Source organism: Armigeres subalbatus, chromosome 2 (genome assembly GCF_024139115.2).
Source record: "Armigeres subalbatus isolate Guangzhou_Male chromosome 2, GZ_Asu_2, whole genome shotgun sequence".
NCBI classification, from domain to species: domain Eukaryota; kingdom Metazoa; phylum Arthropoda; class Insecta; order Diptera; family Culicidae; genus Armigeres; species Armigeres subalbatus.
The window spans coordinates 337,070,394-337,090,333 of record NC_085140.1 but is presented as its reverse complement, the minus strand read 5'-3'; the positions used below and the strand labels follow the sequence as shown (position 1 = coordinate 337,090,333).

Sequence of the window (19,940 nt, the reverse complement as noted above, 5' to 3'; positions counted from 1 at the left end):
GAAAGGCATTTAGGCATTTTATAAATTTTGAACGCAGTATCCAACCGATTCAACAAGAAATTCTGATGATTTTCTGCAGGAAATTGACCCAAATTTCCACAGGAAACTGTTCCGCCTCTCGGAGATAGACGGAAGAGGGACGCATTATTCGAATGCAAGTCTCTAGTCAAACGCAAAGTTAAGAGCCTCTTGTGTCTTCGAGACAGACAAGCGATTCCTGTTTCCTCCCCAGATCCTCCATATCGGGTGGTAACCCCCCTCCACCCCCTTCAGGCCGATTTCAGAGTAGCTAGAATAATAAGTCAGTTACAGTTCCAGCGTCTAGGGCACCCGGGCACGCCAACTCGGGTAACTAGACCAACTTTTTAAAAAATCCTCCGACCTTTCTGAAATTTTTTTCCGTGACCTCCGGCGTGTATAGCCTGGACTTCTAATAAGGGTTTTTACTCCCGTCCTACAACAGTCTAGCTCATGTGCTACAACAGTCTAGCTCGCGACCCACAGAGGGATAGTGGTCGCGAAAGACAAATCTTGATTCATAGTTTTGTCCTTATTTTGTCCCACAAATCTATACCAGTTTTGCCTTTCTCGTACAGCAAAGTTGTCATTTCACTCCAAAATCGAACTTTTAAAAGAAGTCTCGGAGACCCATGATGTTATATACCAATCGACTCAGCTCGTCGAGCTGAACAAATGTCTGTCTGTCCGTGTGTATGTTTGCGTGTGCACACGAAAACCGAAAAACATTAGCCACTTTTTCATATAGCAATTCTTGATTGATTTTCTCGCAACAAGTTGCATTCGACAGGGGACAACGCCTTTTTGATTAACGATAAACCATTCCGTTTTTGAGTTATTAAGAAAATGGAATCGAACTATTTAAGCGCCATATAAGGTTGGTGTCTTGGCTAAATTCGAGAAAGGCAGTATCACCACTAGGTGAATTAAGTTGGGTTTTTAGATTACGATCTAATTTATGATTGGATGATTGGAGAATAACAAACATTACGAGCTCAATGGCCGTTTTTGTTATACGATAATAGAATGGAGTCCATTACAATCCAAATCTAACCAAAATCCAATATTAAACTAATCCAAATCAAATTCAAAACCAGATTAAATCTAATCCAAATTTAACTCATATCCAAATTCAATCTTAATTGAATCTAAATCCAATTCAAACACAATCCAAATTCAATCCAAATCCAATCTATATCCAATCCAAATGTAATTAAAATCCAATTCAAAGTCAAGCCAAATCCAATCTAAATCGAATCCAAATCCAATTCAAATCCGATCCAAATTCAATCCAAATCTAAATCAAATCCAATCCAAATCAAATTCAAATCCAATGCAAATCAAATTCATATCCAAATCCAATTCTAATCAAATCTAAATCCAATTCAAATCCTATTCCATATTCAATTCAAATAGAAAAAAAAATACAATGATGGATAAGCAATTTATTATGATTTGTTTAATCAAGTGCGATCTCTTTTTTATCTTATTTCTAAAAATCAATGCATTTGCACCTGGTGGGTGGGTCGCAAGCAATATGGGATTCTGTTAGATGGGTCGCATATCCAAAACGTTTGGAAACCTCTGGTCTAGCTGATATGTCACCTGAATCGCCCCTACTGGAATGAATCTGGGCAACCATCCAGCCACCTTCCCGGCCTCTAGAGGAAAAACTTTGCATTCAGGTAAATACTAATGGTTATTGGAACAACCTTCCGAACCTAGTACTATTGACAGACGGTAGTACCCCTGGGTTATCGGCCTCCAAGAAGCGAACTGCAGACCCTGCTTCTGAGCATCTCACTAGGACGCTTCCAAGGCTCTTGATATAAGAATTACGAGCCACTTGAAAGGAGGCCACCGGGCCTCTTGAAAGGAGGCCACAGGGCCTCTTGAAAAAAGGCCTCCGGGCCTCTTGAAAGGAGGCCTCCGAGCCTCTTGAAAGGACGCCTCCGGGCCTCTTGAAACGAGGCTTCCAAGCCTCTTGGAACGAGGCTTCCAAGCCTCTTGAAACGAGGCTTCCAAGCCTCTTTAAACGAGGTTTCTGGTCCTCTTGAAAAGAGGCTTCCGAGCCTTTTGAAAGGAGGCTTCCGAGCCTCTTGAAAGGAGGCTTCCGAGCCTCTTGAAAGGAGGCTTCCGAGCCTCTTGAAAGGAGGCTTCCGAGCCTCTTGAAAGGAGGCTTCCGAGCCTCTTGAAAGGAGGCTTCCGAGCCTCTTGAAAGGAGGCTTGAGCCTCTTGAAAGGAGGCCTGAGCCTCTTGAAAGGAGGCTTCTGAGCCTCTTGAAAGGAGGCTTCTGAGCCTCTTGAAAGGAGGCTGAGCCTCTTGAAAGGAGGCTTCTGAGCCTCTTGAAAGGAGGCTTCGGGAGCCTCTTGAAAGGAGGCTTCCGGGCCTCTTGAAAGGAGGCTTCTGGCCCTCTTGCAAGGAGGCTTCTGGCCCTCTTGAAAGGAGGCTTCGGGGCCCCTTGAAAGGGGGCATATGGGCCTCTTGAAAGGAGGCTTCTGGGCCTCTTGAAAGGGGGCTCCCGGGCCTCTTGAAAGGAGGCTTCCGGGCCTCTTGAAAGGAGGCCTGGGCCTCTTGAAAGGAGGCTTCTGGCCTCTTGAAAGGAGGCCTGGGCCTCTTGAAAGGAGGCTTCTGGGCCTCTTGAAAGGAGGCTTCTGGCCTCTTGAAAGGAGGCTTCTGGGCCTCTTGAAAGGAGGCCTCCGGGCCTCTTGAAAGGAGGCTTCTGGGCCTCTTGAAAGGAGGCCTGGGCCTCCTGAAAGGAGGCTTCTGGGCCTCTTGAAAGGAGGCCTGGGCCTCTTGAAAGGAGGCTTCTGGCCTCTTGAAAGGAGGCTTCTGGGCCTCTTGAAAGGAGGCCTGGGCCTCTTGAAAGGAGGCCTGGGCCTCTTGAAAGGAGGCTTCCGGGCCTCTTGAAAGGAGGCTTCTGGCCTCTTGAAAGGAGGCTTCTGGGCCTCTTGAAAGGAGGCTTCTGGGCCTCTTGAAAGGAGGCTTCCGGGCCTCTTGAACGGAGGCTTCTGGGCCTCTTGCAAGGAGGCTTCCGGGCCTCTTGAAAGGAGGCTTCTGGGCCTCTTGAAAGGAGGCTTCCGGGCCTCTTGAACGGAGGCCTGGGCCTCTTGAAAGGAGGCTTCTGGGCCTCTTGAAAGGAGGCTTCCTGGGCCTCTTGAAAGGAGGCTTCTGGGCCTCTTGAAAGGAGGCTTCTGGCCTCTTGAAAGGAGGCCTGGGCCTCTTGAAAGGAGGCTTCCGGGCCTCTTAAAAGGAGGCTTCCTGGGCCTCTTGAAAGGAGGCCTGGGCCTCTTGAAAGGAGGCCTGGGCCTCTTGAAAGGAGGCCTGGGCCTCTTGAAAGGAGGCCTGGGCCTCTTGAAAGGAGGCTTCCGGGCCTCTTGAAAGGAGGCTTCTGGGCCTCTTGAAAGGAGGCTTCCGGGCCTCTTTAAAGGAGGCCTGGGCCTCTTGAAAGGAGGCTTTCGGGCCTCTTGAAAGGAGGCTTGCGGGCCTCTTGAAAAGAGGCCTGGGCCTCTTGAAAGGAGGCTCTGGGCCTCTTGAAAGGAGGCCTGAGCCTCTTGAAAGGAGGCCTGGGCCTCTTGAAAGGAGGCTTCCGGGCCTCTTGAAAGGAGGCTTCTGAGCCTCTTGAAAGGAGGCTTCCGGGCCTCTTGAAAGGAAGCCTGGGCCTCTTGAAAGGAGGCTTCTGGCCTCTTGAAAGGAGGCTTCTGGGCCTCTTGAAAGGAGGCCTCCGGGCCTCTTGAAAGGAGGCTTCCGGGCCTCTTGAAAGGAGGCTTCCGGGCATCTTGAAAGGACGCTTCTGGCCTCTTGAAAGGAGGCCTGGGCCTCTTGAAAGGAGGCTTCTGAGCCTCTTGAAAGGAGGCTTCTGAGCCTCTTGAAAGGAGGCTTCTGAGCCTCTTGAAAGGAGGCTTCCTGAGCCTCTTGAAAGGAGGCTTCTGAGCTTCTTGAAAGGAGGCCTGAGCCTCTTGAAAGGAGGCTTGAAAGGAGGCCTCTTGAAAGGAGGCTCTGAGCCTCTTGAAAGGAGGCTTCTGAGAAGAGATAATTCATTCTGTAAATTAAATGAACGTGATTATCCAGTATAAAGCCTTCTTTAAAAACACGTTTGCTCGTTATAAGAGAGGATATGAGTATTATAAATTACGATTATCTTTCATTCAAATTAAAATAATAAAAAAAGACAAAAATACTTAGGCAAAATAACAATATTTGCGAAAATTTCTGAAAATTTCAACAATCGATTTTTTTTTACTTGAAGAGATCGCAATAATATTTTTATTGTAATGAAATCTTTTTTCATACTACTCCATTCACTTAAACTGTTGATGAACATCATTGTCATCTAGAAAAACGTCAATTTGTAAAACTGTACATTTCCCTAAAATAGTAGAATCCGTCAAATGTCATACCGTGAAAATTTGCAATCCGCGGAATATTGGATGTGAAGATGCGGAGAAATGGCTAGCAGTTTTATATTATTCCATCGTAAATAATCAATTCTTTTAAAGCACGAGTTTAGACGTGTAGATGACTTTTCTTTTTAAATACGTATTTTAATAATAATAGAAGATGACTCTCTAATGAGAGTACGCTCTTGCTAATCGGATTATTTGAATGATTTTCCGTATTTATGGTATGTACCATTGCAATGGAACAATACATTGTTTCGATTTTAAAATTTATTCAAACTATCGAAGACCTTAAGAAAGTTCTTGAAGGTTTTGGAAAGAAACTTGAGAAGAATATATTAGAAACTATTTTAGAAACTTTTTATTATCATCAAATAAAGCTTTATATTTTTAAGCAGAAAAGAAATAAAACAAAACTAGATTAAACCATCAGGCGTTGGTGATGCCTTTTTCGCATTATGAAAATCAAGAAAAAACACATTCACGAGGTCAGAATATCACTTTAGGATAATAGATTCCTCTATTTTCATCAATTCTCATCTATTTTCGTTCATATGAATGCATTGCAGCAGTTTCTAAAAAAATCGATTTTGGCAAAAACGAGTGCATATTTTGAGTCATGTTCTGAATAAGATCTGCAGCGGCTTTATCTATCCCAAACATAATTGGTTTTCCATTATCCATTTATTTCAAGAAGAAATCGATTACAAAAGTCCGTGAATAAACCAACCAATAATGATAATCTTTAAATCCATATTGTCGAGTTACATTTTCACATGACAAATTTCAAGCCAATTCTCGATAACTTGCTCTGACATCCTCCAGCATCATTGACAAAGCACTCGTTCATTTTTTTTTCGAAACCACCATACGTCAACCCACGTTTCTCTCGACAAATAGATCCCCAGAGATCGATGCGGACAGGAAGATATAACAAAGATTAAAAACTGTGTGACATGTTCTGCGTCATCATCCTCGTTTCCCGTCGTCGACTTGTGAACCCAACGTGACTCATACGGAAAAGCACTTCACCACTCTCGTAGTCCTTCCAGGTCAAGTTGGTACTTTTCATTGACTGTCTCTGCCTTCTCGCCCATAGAGCAACCCCATTAGCTAAAGTGGTTCCTGCTTTAATAGAAATTGATGACCACGGTTCGATAGATGGGTCTGCGTCCAACATCGGCAACATTGAACTTCACACTGTTTAATCGCAATTCATAATCTTCCGCTTTGACGCGGTAGCTTTCCTCCCTCCCAGATCCGCGCGGAAAAAGCAAACTTATCATCAATCATATTTAGCAACATCGGCAGCCTCTTTGGCTGGTGCATTATAACGGATTTGTACATTGCTTCTCTCTTTTCTTCTCCGTGCCTTCAATTGCAGATTGCACCGTCAGCGGATCGTACCACAACAACTTCATCAGCATAACGAACAGCTTCATCAGAAAGGCCGCCGGGATTGGATCCGTGCCGATAGTAAGTAGCGGCAGCAGGCGGAAAATCCAGTCACGCGTTTCATCCCAGATCATCGGAGGCACGCGAAATAGTGCGCGGTAAAGAGCCACGCAACTTTTACGTGCATTACTGCACTGCGATAGCAATCGAACCATAGTAATCAATTTCGATTTCCAATGAGATCCCACTTGGTTAGCCACCGATGGTTGACCGATCTCATCTTGAAAATTACTGCAATTGCCAGTTAGTCGACGCCACGTATCGGTTCGAACTGGAATAGAAAACTTTTTTGTTTGATTTTGAATAGTTTTCTTTGGGAGCCTCCACCGACTTTAACAGTGGGTGTGGCTTGGCCCTGTTAATTTGTTTGTAGGCTTGTTACTGTTTTCGTAGTTTTAAATAATTGGTTAATTAGTGTGTAAGGTCAAGTAATGGAAATGCTACGCAGGGTAAGCGTACTGCTTGCGACGCTTCTGTTCGTCAACTCCAGTTTGGCTCAGTGCCCCTGGCAGAGGGAAGTTCCCGATCTGCAAACTTCGTGTCTATGTGCCTATAACCTCGGACAAGAGCTGTCCGTGCAATGTGATCAAGTAAGTATTAAGGACTGTTGCTGAGGACTGCACAATACACAATTTGAACAATCACTTTGCCTTACAGGTCGATTTTCCCGTGTTAGTCGAAGCCTTAGATAAGTACGCCCGAGTGACGCCACTCGATTTGCTCTACATCAATAACTCGACCATTGAAAAGCTAGAGGGCGGTGTTTTCGAGAATCTCAAGCTATACAATGTCCAGCTGAGCAGCTGCAAGATCCGAAGAATCGATGAGTTCGCATTCAAAGGCCAGGAAGAGATTCTGAAGAATCTGAACCTGCAGGATAATCTTTTGGAAGAGGTCCCTATCAGATCTCTCAAAATACTCAACATTCTAAATTTACTGGACTTGTCCAAAAATCGAATACACACAATCCCCAACGATGCCTTCAACGGCTTGTCGAAGCTATCCACGCTCAAGCTGAGTGATAATAATGTAACCTTAGCACCCTACGCATTCCGCGGTCTAGAGAAAAGTTTAAAGAATCTAAACCTGAAAGGTTCCAAACAAAAACGAGTGCCGGAAGCAGTTCGAGGACTCAAATTGCTCGCATTCCTCGATCTATCGCAGAACGGTATACGAGAACTGCCGGGACCAGCCGGTATGCGAACATTCGAGGGCCTGGATGCTTTGACGGCGCTCAACCTAGAGCGCAACGTTATTCAAAGTCTAGGCGAAACTGCCTTTTCCGGTATCCGGAAGACACTGAGCTCGTTGAGCTTATTGAACAATCTGCTAGCAGAATTTCCCGTTGGTGCTATTCACTCGTTGCGCGAGCTACGAGTGCTCGATATAGGTTTCAATTTGCTTACTGCCTTGCCGGAAACGGCATTCCGCGGCAATCCTGCCGTCACACTGCTAGCCCTCGATGGCAATCCCCTTCCAACAGTGCCTGAAAAAGCTCTCCTTCATTTGAATCGAACTCTGCGGGGCCTATCGTTGGGAGGTCGTTTTCTACACTGTGATTGTAAGCTCCGTTGGGTCGCCGAGTGGATTCGGAATGGTGATTTGCAGGTAAGTGCCATTTGCGAGACATTTGTAGGCCCAATTCTAATATCCATTCCCAAATATCAGGTCACCTCTCGCGAACGTAACCCACAGTTCTGCGGGTCTCCGAACCGTTTCCGCGATCGCGGTTTCTACTCGATCCAACCGGAAGAACTAACCTGTCCGGATGCTGAGGTCAGCATCGAAGGCCCGGTAGGTGTCGTTGACTCACTGCTTCCAAAGACCGCCTCCACCAGTCCTCGACCAACCACAGTTCTTACCACTCTACCACCAACGTCATTTGCAACGAACACCACCCTTAGCAGCACCACTATTCTATCGACGACTGCACCGACCACTACACCACTGTCTTCGTCGTCTTCCCAAGAAACACAACCACCGACCACGACCACCGAGAGTACCACACTAACAACTACAACACAGTCTACGACCAAACAGAGTACGACGGCAGCAACGACGACGACCACCACTAAGGCCAGCGTCAAGAACAACAATTGGCGCAACAACAACAATTCTCCTCCTCACAAGCAAAGACCACCATTGGTTCTGGGATTCCCACCACAACGAGGCACTCAGGTCGATGACACCAAGGAGGTTCAAGTTAAAAACGCTTTCAGGTGAGACCTTTGTATACATCATTGAGACTTCATACAGGATGCTAAGCCTTTTTCCACCAAACAGTTCCCGCCAGGACAGCTCGGTCATCATCCAGTGGGACTCGGACACCGCCAACATTCTAGGCTTCCGTGTTGTTTATCGCCTGTTCGGCGATAAGAACTTCAAACAGGGACCGCCACTAGAGGCCAGCGAGCGGGAGTTCAAGATCAAGAACGTTCCCACGGCTGAGTGCATCATTGTGTGTGTCGTATCGCTGGAGGAGATCAACGTGACGCCCGACACAGTGCCTTACAGTCAGTGTCGCGAGGTGCGAACCGTCGCATCGCCCGCTTCCAATATGGACAAGATAACGATCGCGGCCAGTGCGGCCATCTGCGGTACTATCTTCGTTGCGGTGATCGTATTCATCGCCGCCAGCAGGTATGTGTGTTCATTTTTTACAAAACTATTATTTTGGATCTTTCATTTTCAAAATTTATTGGTTCTCATCCTCGATCAAAATTGCACGATTTTCCTTTCTCCGCACGATTTTTCTCCTAAACCTCGCGTCGATGCGCTTCTACAACGGAAGGATCTTTTTCAGGCGGCGGTCGAAACAGCTGCAGTCGCTGTCCCAGCAGAAAAGTGCTCTCCCGATTGCGGGGCTGCCGGTGAATTGCTGCGGCCCTACGCCGAGCCCGAACGGACCGCTTGGCTCGCTGGCAACCCTGTCCGCCTTCAACTCTCACAAGGTAAAGCGCAGCTTTTTTGGCAACCGTAACAAACTAACGATTACCAAGCTTTGAGTGTGGATGTCCTGTTAAGTGGGTTTATTTTATGTGTTTTTAGTTTAACAAAGCGTTTTTGGTTAGTAGGTAATTGTAAACGATTAATCTGCTTTATGATTTCGTTTGGCGTTCTGAAGTAGTGACAATAATAACAAATGTTTGTTTAACCAAAAAACTCACTGCATTGAATAAATAGTATTAATAATATTAATAAGTAGACTATAAATTAGGTTATCTCATAATTCTGAATAATGTCGTAGTAGCTATTTAAATTAAGAGAGAAGTATTTGAACATTTTGTACAAATCGTTATTTAGTATGTGGTAATAGTGAGAAGGAGTGATGCAAGAGATATAGAGCACACTCGCCTTTAGCTGAGCCTATATATGGCTCTGCTGTACTCGACTTTCTGCACTCAAATTATGATTTGTTTATCTGTTTTAACAGATCAAAGATTCTGTTTTTTAGACTGTATTATAACGCATTTATAACGCAAGGCTTCATTATCTTTATTTTCTATGTTTATTCGTTAACCTATATTTTTTCCAATCATACAACCATAAATATTTATTTTTGGCATAAATATCTTGAATTTGTTTGGAAACCAAAATGTCATATTGTTTTCACGCGAATGATCCAATTTTCACCTTAATTACATTACATTAAATACATTTTTTTATGCTTAGGATGCAGATAGAACTTTTCGGTACCAATTATTTTTAAATTCTCACCATTGAAGCATGAAGGTTGTTCGCGGAATTTACTCAAACACGGAGAAAGTTCACTTTGATGGAACTACTGTTGGCGAAATGGCATGAAAATCAAAGGATCATGTTTACTTTCCTTTCGGTTTTGAATGTTTCCACTGCGAAAAGGCACAAATTGAGCAGCAACTTTTTCCCGTCCCGAGCGAGACGAATTTAATTTCAAATAAACAACATGTCAACTTATTTGCCGGATTCGGGAGCATTCATTCGCTTGAACCGGGACGGTGTTTCAGTAGATGATTTTTTTTTAAATATTTTTTACCATTAATAGTCACAACAATAAATACACAAATACAGAGTACCCAGGGGTGGTTTTTTCGAATAATTAATTCAACGAGTATTAAAATAAAAACCTCCCATAGTCCAGAATAGAACAAGATTATATGAAATGTTTCATTCAAAGCAATCTAATGAAACAGCGATGATCTTGCAGTCTATCGGTTGGGACAAGTCTGTTCTGAATATTCGAGAAAATTGGAAAAACGATCCATTGCTCTCATTATTTTACTTACTAGAGAGGGGCTGAGAAAACGCAAAGATTCTGGATCATTGTATTTTATTGATGCAAGTCGCTAAGTCGGGCACACAAAATTTATAACCCGTTTCAGAGATGAAATATTTAAAATTGCTTCATCGAACACAATTCTGAAACAAAGACCAATTTTAGTCTCTTCGATGGAAATCGTTTTTGACCAAGAAGCTATCCAAAAGCCACGTGTTTATATTTTTGCTGATTTTTAATCTTCCTCTCCCAATATGGTTGATGTAGTATTTTACTGAATACTGTCCCCTTTTCCTACGATTTCGTGGTTTTTAGATGTATGTCTTGAATCCCCTTCAAGTAGCACATTTTCATATACAATTTAACCAAAAATAGTCAATTATGAAATCATGGTTCTGAGGGTGGTTGGGTTCGATTCCTGGTGCCGGTCTAGACAATTTTCGGATTGAAATTGTCTCGACTTCCCCGCATAAAAGTATCATCGTGTTAGCCTCATGATATACAAATGCAAAAATAGTAACTTGGCTTAGAAACCTCGCAGTTAATAACTGTGGAAGTGCTTAATGAACACTAAGCTGCGAGGCGGCTCTGTCCCAGTGTGGGGATGTAATGCCAATAAGAAGAAGAAGTACCGCCCTAGTAAGGTGAAAACTTATCGTAAAGGGGAATATTTCTGATATTCCGCTGATCCACTGAGTGTAAATGTCCTGTCCGTTGTCTAATTCTAGATGTTAAGTGTACATTATGTGCAACCTTTGATCGATAGCGACAGAAATATTTTTGAATACAAAAAAGAAAAAAATCCTATGTGAAAAAATGTAAATTTTTAAATCAATAAATCTGTTTTTCATTTCTATTTAACGATTGCTTTGTTGTTTCGGAAAATTATTTTTTATATTTTGTTCAGAGAAATTCGTACAGGTGGAATTTCCAGGAATCTTTATAAATTCTTCTTACGGAGTTTCAAAAAATCTTATAGGCTTACAGACTCTATGAACTGTTATAAAACCGCTAGAATCTACATAGGCTTCCAAAAATTTGTATCACTGACTGACGTAGATCTTTAAAAAAGTATCAGAATTGCCTACAGGAACATTATTCAAGTTTTCCTTCACATTCATTAAAAAATTATCAAAACCATCGGGAAAAGTTAATGAATGAAATATTCCCTTCATGATGAGTCTTTTAGAAATAATTAAGAAATTCTCGCAGGTTGATATATTCAGAAATGCTGAGAACTGATCTAGAATTCTAAAAATGCAATGAATATGGGATTCGTAGGTACCAATAATGACGTCGTCAACGAGAGGTGTCAATCAAGACCACGACGCTTCAAACGCTTCGTGATACAATGTGCAAAAGGGCACACTATGTTGCATGTTTTTCACAGTGTACTCTGTGTCTCGTCTTTGACGTTCGGCTTTGGCTACTTTTGTTCAATCTCAACGTGAATGTGGAGTTATGAATATGTGTTTTATTTTGTGGTGTGTGGTGTTGACATTCTGTCACTTGTTGTTTGTTTATTACGCGCCGTAAAAATGGATTGGGGCATTGTAAACAGCATTTTTTGAAGGTCAAAATCATTGCGGTGTACTACAAAACTGAGATTTTAGGGAAGATTGATACCCCCAGTGGCCCGGTGATAAGACGGAGATCAGCCCTACATGTTCCAATAAGACGATAACCCTTTATTCACGGAAAATGTGACAATTTCATCGACTTTTTGGACAAAACTTTGCGACCTCCCTGCTTCCCGGATTTGAACCCTCTTAACTTTCTTGTTTGGTCCTAGCTGTACGAATACAAGGTCAGTAACTTGGACGAGTTCAAGACGTAATTCTCAAAATCTGGAACGAAATGCCCATGCAGACCGTGCGTGCCGCTTGCGATGGATTTCAGAAACGTTTGAAGCTCGTAAAGAAGTACAAAATAAAGGTCATTCCAGAAGAAATGTTACATACGTTCCTTATAAACAATACTCTCAATGAAATGTAACCAGGAAAAGAATTAATTTAATTCCAATTTCTAAACATTTTTGAAAGTGTATTCGAACTTATTGAGCACCCTGTATATGGATTCGCATTATGCATTTTTACAATGTACTTTGTGTTTGTCACCTATATGGATTCGCATTATGCGCTTTTCACAGTGTACTCTGTGTTTCGTCTTTGACGTTCGCTTCATCTACTCTTATTTAATCTCAACTTGAGGTTGAATAAAGATGGGGTTATGAATATGTTTTTAGATAGTTTTCCAACAAATTGTCACCTATATGGATTCTCATTATGCGTTTTTTTTTACAATGTACTTTGTGTTTGTCACCTACATGGATTCGTATTATGCGTTTTTCAAAGTGTAATCTGTGTTTCTTCTTTGACGTTCGGCTTCAGCTACTCTTGTTTAATCTCAACTTGAGGTTGAATAAGGGTGGGGTTATGTAAATGTTTTTTACTTATTTTTTTTTCAACAAATTGTCACCTATATGGATTTGCATTATGCGTTTTTTTACTATGTACTTTGTGTATGTTATCTATATGGATTCGCATTATGCATTTTTCACAGTGTACTCTGTGTCTAGTCCTTGACGTTCGGCTTCGGCTACTCTTGTTCAATCTCAACGTGAGGTTGAATAAGAGTGGGGATATGAATATGTATTTTACTTAATTTTCAACAAATTGTCACCTATATGGATTCGCATTATGCATTTTTCACAGTGTACTCTGTGTCTAGTCCTTGACGTTCGGCTTCGGCTACTCTTGTTCAATCTCAACGTGAGGTTGAATAAGAGTGGGGATATGAATATGTGTTTTACTTAGTTTTCAACAAACCTTCACCTATATGGATTCGCATTATGCATTTTTTTACAATGTACTTTGTGTCTGTCACCTATATGGATTCGCATGATGCGTTTTTCACAGTGTACTCTGTGTTTCGTTCTTGACGTTCGGGTTCGACTACTCTTGTTCAATCTCAACGTGAGGTTCAATAAGAATGGGGTTATGAATATATGTTTTACTTAGTTTTCAACAAATTGTCACTTAAATGGATTCGCATTATGCGTTTTTTCACAGTGCACTCTGTGTTTCGTCTTTGACGTTCGTCCATTGTTACGTCCTCTGTGTTTTTGTGACACCTCTCTTTAGTCCCTAGCTGAATGCGTGTGAGTCTACATAATTGGCTTTCCTATAAATGGTTCCATTCTCCTTTCCAACTTCACTTCCTCTTCCTTTCCCCTTTTCACTTCCTTTTCCGTCAGGTAAATTATGAGAAAGGCCAGTGAAGGCGATGGCACACATCTCCCAAATTAAGGGGAACGTGCCTCCTGAGCCGACGTTCTGATACCTGATAGCAAGATTTTGAGCCCAAAAATGTTTCAAGAGAAACAACCGATTCTTTTCTTTTTTTTTAAATAACATTAGATCTCGACGTTTCATGCATTTTTAAGTCATTTGGCATCAAAAACAAAAATTCGATTTTTGACTTTTCCTTTGGTCCCCCCTTGGGAAAGTTTTCATGGGTAAAAATTTAAAAACTCTGATAAATTTTAGCCACCCCTAAATCATGTCCGATTGAGCTTTAAATTTTGCATGGGGTCATATTTTGGGGTAATGAAACATGTGAGCAATGTCGTTTTTTTTAATTCGAAAATTTCATTTTCATTGGCACCCTATTCAGTATTCATTCCAAATTTGTTAACTGCAAGGCTTCTAAGCCAAGTTACCATTTTTGCATTTGTATATCATGAGCTTCATGGGTCTCCAGTTAGGCTTGCGAGCACAGGCGTAGGATTGCTAATCCGGATATGCCGTGTTCAATTTTCTGTCCTGTCTCAGTTCGGGCAGAAAACATTCTAGACTCCCTGGGCATAATGTATACTTTGTACAATGGCGGGCAAAGAAAAGCTTTCAATGAATTATTGGCAGTGGCTGATTTTCTACTCGCCGCTGCCACATCCAGGCGCTATAGTATATGCGCAAAATAGCCAGCATGAGTTAACCGCCAGAAATTTGTATGGTGAAAGACATCTAACGTGGGTTTTCTCGAAAATAGAAACTTTTCATGAAAAGCTATTTGGTACCAGTTATGTAGGAAGGTGTCTGCTACTACGCCTACCAAATATTTTTTCGATGAAGGTGCTTAATTTTGAGAAATCGAACCTTAGATGCCTTTCGCCATACTGATTTCAGAAAGTTAACTCCTAGTGTGCCGCTGTAAGCACGCTCAAAGTGGGCGATTCATTGACAACTGAGGAACAGTTGACATAAGTTGAAAAGCAGGGCAAGTTTCAGTTTGAATGTAGAGCAATAGAAGAAGAAGAAAAAGAAGAAGAAGAAGGTTTGTTCCATGAGTCATGTAATAATCATGGCCAAGGACTTTTCTTTTTGTTCAGTATCCCTACTATAGTGAGCTACGAAAATTTTCACCAGTAGGGACTGAAGAGACACAGTTAGTTGCTGGTCGATAATTGAATTCATGTATTCTCGATCACGTCTTAAATAGCTTACACAATCTCCATGCTGTATTTGGAAGAAAAGAGACAACTGGAGTGACACTTGTCTTACCTGTAATGTGTTGGGCTAGACCCTACGTTAGACCCTACGATATGGTTGCAATTTCATAGCTTGCATATTGGAGTGCATTGATCGAAATGAGTAATTTGTGTATATGATTTATTGACTTGGAGCATGTTACGTATCAGTGGTTCTCAAGTACCATGACAAGGAGTAGAAGAAAATATCTTGAGGCTAACACGATGATACTTTTACGTCTAAGGAAGTCGAGAAAAATTCCAAAAATAAAATTTCCTAGGCCAGACCGGGAATCGAACCCAGTCACTTTATGCATGTAGCCGCGCATCCTACCGTACGAATAAAGAAAGGCCCCGACAAGCCGATGAAGGGAATTCACTCCTTGCAGTTACAGCTCTGTGTTCCTCAGCACAAAATATGCATTTGAAAAAACTCTAAACTCTGTTTTTACACGATTTTTTCCGGTCGTGTGGCTGATTGTTCCAAAAAATCCAAAAAAAAATCGAAGAGAAATCAAGGTAATTAATGACGTGTAAACATTTCAGATAAGCCCAAAACTAAGGAAATGTAAATCGTGTAAAAACAGAATCCTGATAATTCATGTCAAATTTGATGAATGTTTTGAAGCAATTTGCTTGTCTTGTATTAGCACATATACACTCAGTATTGAAAAGCATCCTGAAAATGTCGATAATTTTTCCAAGCATGTTCTTGACAGTATTATAATATTTGCAGCATATTTATTATAAATATGACAAAAGTTAGAAAACAGCAAACCGTTCTGGCTTGGAATTAGGAGATAATTCATAACTCATCGGCATCCAGATTATTCAGTAAAGAATAACGTGAACAACGAAAAGTGTTGGTGAATTTTTAAATGCCATTTTTTTCATAAAAAATTGGAGTTATACAAAGAAACAAGTAAATGAGCTCAGACATTTCAGTGATGAACTTATTATTAAAATAAAAAAATCACATAAATCAAGATTAAAAATAAAGCTCAGACATTTTATAAACAAATCTTTGAAATTAACTCCTGTCGTGTATGTACCTACCTAAGATATATGAGGAAATGTTGGGTGATTTTTTTTTTTTTTTTTTAAACTTTATTAATGTGTTTTAGTTGGGTGTGATTCCTTTTCTATCAAAAACATCGCGTTTGCTTGGATCGAGGCAAAGCTAGAATAGAACGTGAAAATGTCCCTTCTCTAGAAGTGAGTGTTTCGCCAGAATAATGAATGTTATTATTCTTCCTTTAATACACTCCCCTACAATTATGGAACACCCACAATTATGGAACACTTTTGCCAAAAAGTAATAACTTCACAATCAAATTCACTGTTTCCAATGGAAAATGATTTTCTATCAGCAATATTAGATATCTACCTAACAATTCATCATAATTTTGACTGCTTCACATGATCAAAATGCTCTAAATTTGATTTATTCGAAAAGGATTGAATCGATCAGTGTTCCATAATTGTGACCACGGCAAAATTTTCCCACAATTGTGGAACAGTTTAGTATTTTCTGTATAAATCGCTTCTCAATCATTGTTTGTATCAAATTCCACGATCGTAAGCAATAATTGTAGGTTAGTGTTATATTGCAGAAATCTCGCTGAACTTTTCAAAAGGACCTATATAACATTTTTTTCATGAATTAATTTGAATAGCGCAATCAACAGAACAACATGAAAGCTTTTGATTGCATTACTCAAATGAATTCATGAACAAAATGTTACTTAGGTCCTTTTGAAAAGTTAAACGAGAAATAACATTGGCGGTATGGATGAATTTGTGGCTTTTATTTGCATTAAAACGGCATTGTTTATATTCGCCGGCATCTTGAACTCGAAGTGTTCATAATATGATTATTTGCAATCGATTTGAAGTTGATTAATTTTGTTGTAATCAAACCTATTTTAGATGGGGTATTCGTCTTCTTCGATGGATCTACATTCCATCTGGAACTTGGACTGTTTTTGAACTTAGCGATCTACTAGCATTTCCACAGTTATTAAAAAAAAGCTTTCCTGTCAATAAATTGCATATTATTCGGCAACCCGGCTGTACGAAAACCATTTGTTAAATATCTTGGCTGTGCATATGCACAGCACATGTATCGAAATGGACAAATTGATATGAAATTTGCGAAAAAGAATCCACATGTCTTGGAGGGACTCCTACTCTCTAGATAGCTTTCCTGTGCCGGCCAGATGCATGAATATCTTGTGTGCCAATTTGTTTGCACTACTAATTTTGCGGAGCTAAGAAGAATAAGAAGACTGAGTATCGGAAACTTCAAATGACATGCACTGTGCGAAAAGTGTTGATATTCCTTGATATCGAAAATATTCGAGAAGTCTAAAATGTTTCAAAATCCCATAAATACGTTCCGAAATGCCTTAAAAGTACCATAAAACTTATTTAAAATATGTAGCGGTTTAAAAAATATATATATGTAACACTGGTTTAAAGTTACATATTTTCTTTGATTTAAATAATCAACTTTCACACCGAAAAAATCAACCAACATAATTTTCCGTGTATCAAGTGATTTGACGTTTGCCGAACAACTTTCCGACGGTCGACCGTCGGACCCTCGTTCGAATTTTTCTATCTTCTCGCAATAGGTTACAATTTGTGATGGTATAAATCTCAAGACCTTCCTTCTCCCATATGAAGAGGTCAACGGTACAGCACCAGTGTCTTTACTTTGCTTTGTTCGCTCCGAAAAAATCAAGTAGGTTGTTACGAGACGGACATATTTTATATTTATATTTGCAACGGTCCTACATATTTTTGTTTGATAAAATATGTTTGCTCAAGGCGAGTAAACTACCTTCATTTGATACATACCCCAGATTATGCTGACCAATAAGTCACATTTTAAAGCTGAAATCTCGCCTAGATTTACAAAAAGGTCGAAAGTCCAAAAAGGCGGCTCCCTATGTTTATTTTCTCTTTAGATTGTTACAAAGCCATACTAACTCATAATTATCCCAGCGTCCTAAAAATAGGACAGATGCCTTAAAGTCCCTGCGCCTGTATATAGGACAGTATTTTTAATGCTGATTTCTCGGGTTTGACACAATATTTCAAGATACGGTTTGCACTGAGTGGTTCCCTAGACCCATACGTTTAGCCATTTTTTTGGAATTCACTCACCAGGTGGCGCACATACATAAAAACGGTTTTGTATGCGTTTCATTGAAATCATTTGTATGTTAAATTGATTGAATTCAGTTTCATTTTACTTTGTGAACGGAAAAATAGTTACTAGTAAATAATGAAATTGCTTTTCTCAGCAAGCCTTTTCATTGTTGCCTCAGAATTTCTAAGGTCATCTTTGGGTCAACAACGCAACTAGAAATATTCCAAGCTTAATTGAACTGAATTATCTTTATTTACGAGATTTTCGCCCCCCCCCCCCCCAAGCTTAATTACTACTGTCGTAACATCTGTTGGGTCTACGAAAAATGTTAAATCATTAAATATTCAAATAGGGGGAATGACGGCTTTGGCAGGTTTTGTTCTATTATTTTCAGGGTTTTTTTTATGACTGATTATACTAAAATTTGGCCTAAACTTTTTTTGCTTATCAAAGAATATTGTGGCCAAATTTCATAAAATTTGGTCGACAAAAACCCCCTGACAATAATAGAACAAAACCTGCCAAAGCCGTCTTTTCCCCTACTATGCTTATGTGATTCATCATAATTTTAATAATTTGTAGGTCATCCAAGAACTCCTTGCAGAATACTCCTGTGGCTCAACCAGCGTAACAATGCATTGCAATGGACTTTTCATGTGTGACATCTTGCGGAGTAACCCTGTCCTAATCCAGTGAACAGCTGGGTGATTTTTAAACATTTTCAAGGCTTGTACACCCAAACCTGACAATTATTTATTGTATAAAATCTTGGCATATACAATTCTGTAAGCTTTTTATACAGATATTGTATTAAAATAATACAAATCTGTAGAATTTCAATACAACAATTGTATTAAAATCTTCCGAAATTATATATGCCAAATTATTATACAGGTTCTTATGCAGAACTGTATTAAAATAAGCCATCCGCTGGTTTGGTGTAGAGCATCCAGGAACTCCTTGGAGAATAGTCCTCGATTCAACAAGCACAACGATGAACCACTCACTTGAGACTTTTAGTGAAATAGACCCATTCTGGACCATAAAACACGCTGCATCAACCAGCGTAACGACGAATGGCGCATGTGTGGCTTCACGAGGAATATCCTCATTGTGTTACATTAAAAAACCTTTGGGTGATTTTTCATCATTTTCAAGGTTTGTAGGTCACAAATAATTCCTTGGCGATCTTGGATTATCCTGCGCAGTGTTGTTAAATTTTATTTGCATGTCATTAGACCAATTTGTCCATAACTATTGTTAGAAGAACCATTCACTTAAAATTCAATGACAAACTAAAAACGCTTGAGTGGTCCTATTATTTTTGTCCAAAGGTACATTGCTCTAAATATAAAACCTGGGACTGGAGAGAGAAATCTCTCAAAAAAGGTCAAGTGTCATTTGACATAATGTCATTTGAATGACATTTTGCCTGTCACGCCTCAGATTACATACTTACAGCATACTTACTGGTTTCTCTAAATGAGTTTCGCAAAATTAAACAAATGAATTCCCAGACCTAAGGGTCTGGAACTTCTCATATGCAACTACGTGTAAAATATGATCGATGATATATGGTCTGTGGAAATGAACTAAAAAATGAAAACCGTCACTAAATCCATGACAAAAGCAAAGCATGTGAAACATATGACTTTGAATGAATGTTACAATGTGCATTTTCGTTTTTATTTCACTCATTATCCTACCGACTATTTAACGGGTAAAAACAATGAAACAACCCCTCTCTTTGCTAACAAAAAATCCGTTCATCCCCACAATCGATTTTGACAGTCGTATTCGAAGATCTGACGGAGTTTCAACCTCCTACTACGAAAAATCGGGTACCCAGCCGGCTACATAACGGATAAATGGCACAATTAATCAACTGAGTGGTTGACTGGGAAGTTAGTGACTATAACGTTTGAATTAACAATAACGGTGAAGGTCCCGTTCTTGACGCCAATTGGACAGAAGAAGGGGCTGTTAGTAGGATTTTACTAGTTCAGGACCGTCTTTACCTCTGCGTTCTCGCAAAAACCACAGGACGTAATATCAGTTAGTGGATGATTCAAATCAAGCGTGAGTAGGAATTCTTACTCAATTCCTAAAAAATCGAGCATGTTTCGT

General features: G+C 40.4%; 1 protein-coding gene across 5 annotated transcripts in view; it reads left to right on the top strand.

The window, feature by feature from the left end:
• The window catches only part of LOC134212817 (leucine-rich repeat and fibronectin type-III domain-containing protein 3), a 557,799-nt gene that overhangs the window by 521,436 nt on the left and 16,423 nt on the right, over positions 1-19,940 (top strand). For all 5 annotated transcript variants that reach the window (XM_062691021.1, XM_062691022.1, XM_062691018.1 and 2 more), the window contains 5 exons: positions 5,803-6,463; positions 6,531-7,481; positions 7,542-8,092; positions 8,157-8,513; positions 8,677-8,824. In XM_062691021.1, coding sequence (XP_062547005.1) covers positions 6,305-6,463; positions 6,531-7,481; positions 7,542-8,092; positions 8,157-8,513; positions 8,677-8,824 — 2,166 coding nt within the window. In that variant the 5' untranslated portion in view covers positions 5,803-6,304. The remainder of the gene's footprint in view (positions 1-5,802; positions 6,464-6,530; positions 7,482-7,541; positions 8,093-8,156; positions 8,514-8,676; positions 8,825-19,940) is intronic.